The sequence below is a fragment of the Dasypus novemcinctus genome, chromosome 10 (genome assembly GCF_030445035.2).
Source record: "Dasypus novemcinctus isolate mDasNov1 chromosome 10, mDasNov1.1.hap2, whole genome shotgun sequence".
NCBI lineage: Eukaryota > Metazoa > Chordata > Mammalia > Cingulata > Dasypodidae > Dasypus > Dasypus novemcinctus.
Window position 1 is genome coordinate 42,654,919 of NC_080682.1, and position 1,886 is coordinate 42,656,804.

Here is a 1,886-nt window from a genome sequence, read left to right on the forward strand (position 1 = left end):
TTTTTAAATAAAATATAGATTATTAGTATTAGGGAGGTGAAAAAGAGAAGAAGGAAGGTAGGAAAGAAAAAGAAGAGAGGATGGAAGAAAGAACAGAAAGAATGACAAAAGGAAAAAAGGAAGACCAAAAGTAAAGAGATAAGGGAGGAAAGAAGGCAGGAAGGAAGGATGAAGGACAAACTGTGTAGACACAAAAAGAGATTTTAACCTATGTAAACCTACAGCAAAATGTTCTCCTTGGCATTTGCATTTGGTTTAAGTCTTTATATTAACCAATTACATGATAATGGTGAAGATCATGAAGCCAATCAAGTTTCCTAAGATTCAGCAAAACAATCTGAACTCTATTCTTAGAATATTATACAAAGCTTCCACGGAATTTTGGTTACTAAGAAGAATCACAACAGCAGTAACATTAAGATTTTGTATTTGTTTCTGAAGTTCCTAACATCCTATTGAAATTTGAAAATCCATTTAAAGAACATAGAATAATCAGATGTACATTTTATCACTTTCCTCTTTTCACTATAACCCTGAGTTCTCTTTCCTTCCCCATAGACCCTTCATGGCATTTTTCACCTCTGCATTCCTGAGTGTGTAGATGATGGGGTTCAGCATGGGGGTGAACACAGTGTAGAACACAGCCACCAGTTTATCTTCAGTGAAGGTACAGGACGGTCGCATGTAGAGGAAGATGGCAGGTCCAAAGAACAAAATGACCACCGTGACATGGGAGGCACAGGTGGAGAGGGCCTTGCGCCTCCCCTCTGCAGAATGATTCCTCAAGTAGACCAGGATGATGATATAAGAGGACACCAAGATGAGGAAAGAGAAGACAGAGAATAAGCCACTATTGGCCAACACAATAACCCCTGCCACAAAGGTGTCAGTGCAGGCAAGCTTGAATAATGGCTGGACGTCACAGAAGTAGTAGTCAATCACATTGGGGCCACAGAAGGGCAACTGGATGGTGATGAGAATCTGAATTATGGAGTGTATAAAGCCCCCCAACCAGGAACCAGCAACTAGTACTTGACACAGTTGATGGCTCATAATGGTCATATAATGAAGAGGCTTGCAAATGGCCACATAGCGATCATAGGCCATCACCACCAGCAAAAGGGTCTCTGTGACCCCAAGAAAGTGGAAGAAGAAGATCTGAGCCACACAACCCTCCAGGGACATGGACTTGATTGTGGCAAGTAAGTCTGTGATAAATTTAGGGACAATAGTAGAGGAGTAACTAATCTCCACCAGGGACAGAAAGCTAAGGAAGAAGTACATGGGGGAATGCAGACACTTGCTGATGCTGACTGTCAGGATGATAAGGCCATTGCCCACCACTGTGGCCAGGTAAACAAGAAGAAACACCACAAAGCATGCTTTCTGCACCTCTGGATCCTGAAAAAGGCCAGTAAAAATCAATTCAGTCACATTATTTGTACTGGCCATGGATTCCATTTGGGGAAGATGGTCTTTTAGAAGAAGAGCCCTGTAACAAAACAAATGCAATCATAACATCAATCTCTTATGTGTGTTTATTACTTGGCAGTACACTTTCACACATTATCTGACTTATGTCTTTAGTTAGTCATATAGTAAATATTTTTCATTTGGTGCTCTCTAGCCAATCTATGCAAGATACTATTCAAGAAACATCACAAAAACTTTCATGGTCCAAATATGCCAAATAAGAAAAATTAGACTCAAAGAGGTTGTAAATTAGCCAAGTCTTCCTGTAAAGAGTGGGCCCAGAACTAGAACCAGATTCTTTTATTTGAGCTCATATATTATTTCAAGGATACTGTACCTACAAAAATTATTTGCCATGTTCTGCACTAATGAACATCCATATTTGTTGTTAACATTTCTACCCTTCCGGGTGT

The 1,886-nt window shown here is 39.9% G+C and overlaps 1 protein-coding gene across 1 annotated transcript; it reads right to left on the minus strand.

Annotated features, from left to right (window-relative positions):
• Positions 1–525: 525 nt before the first annotated feature.
• On the minus strand, positions 526–1,452 carry LOC101416970 (olfactory receptor 4B1-like). The gene has a single exon (XM_004457995.1). The coding sequence runs from the start codon at positions 1,450–1,452 to the stop codon at positions 526–528; it is 927 nt and encodes a 308-aa protein (XP_004458052.1).
• Positions 1,453–1,886: the final 434 nt, after the last annotated feature.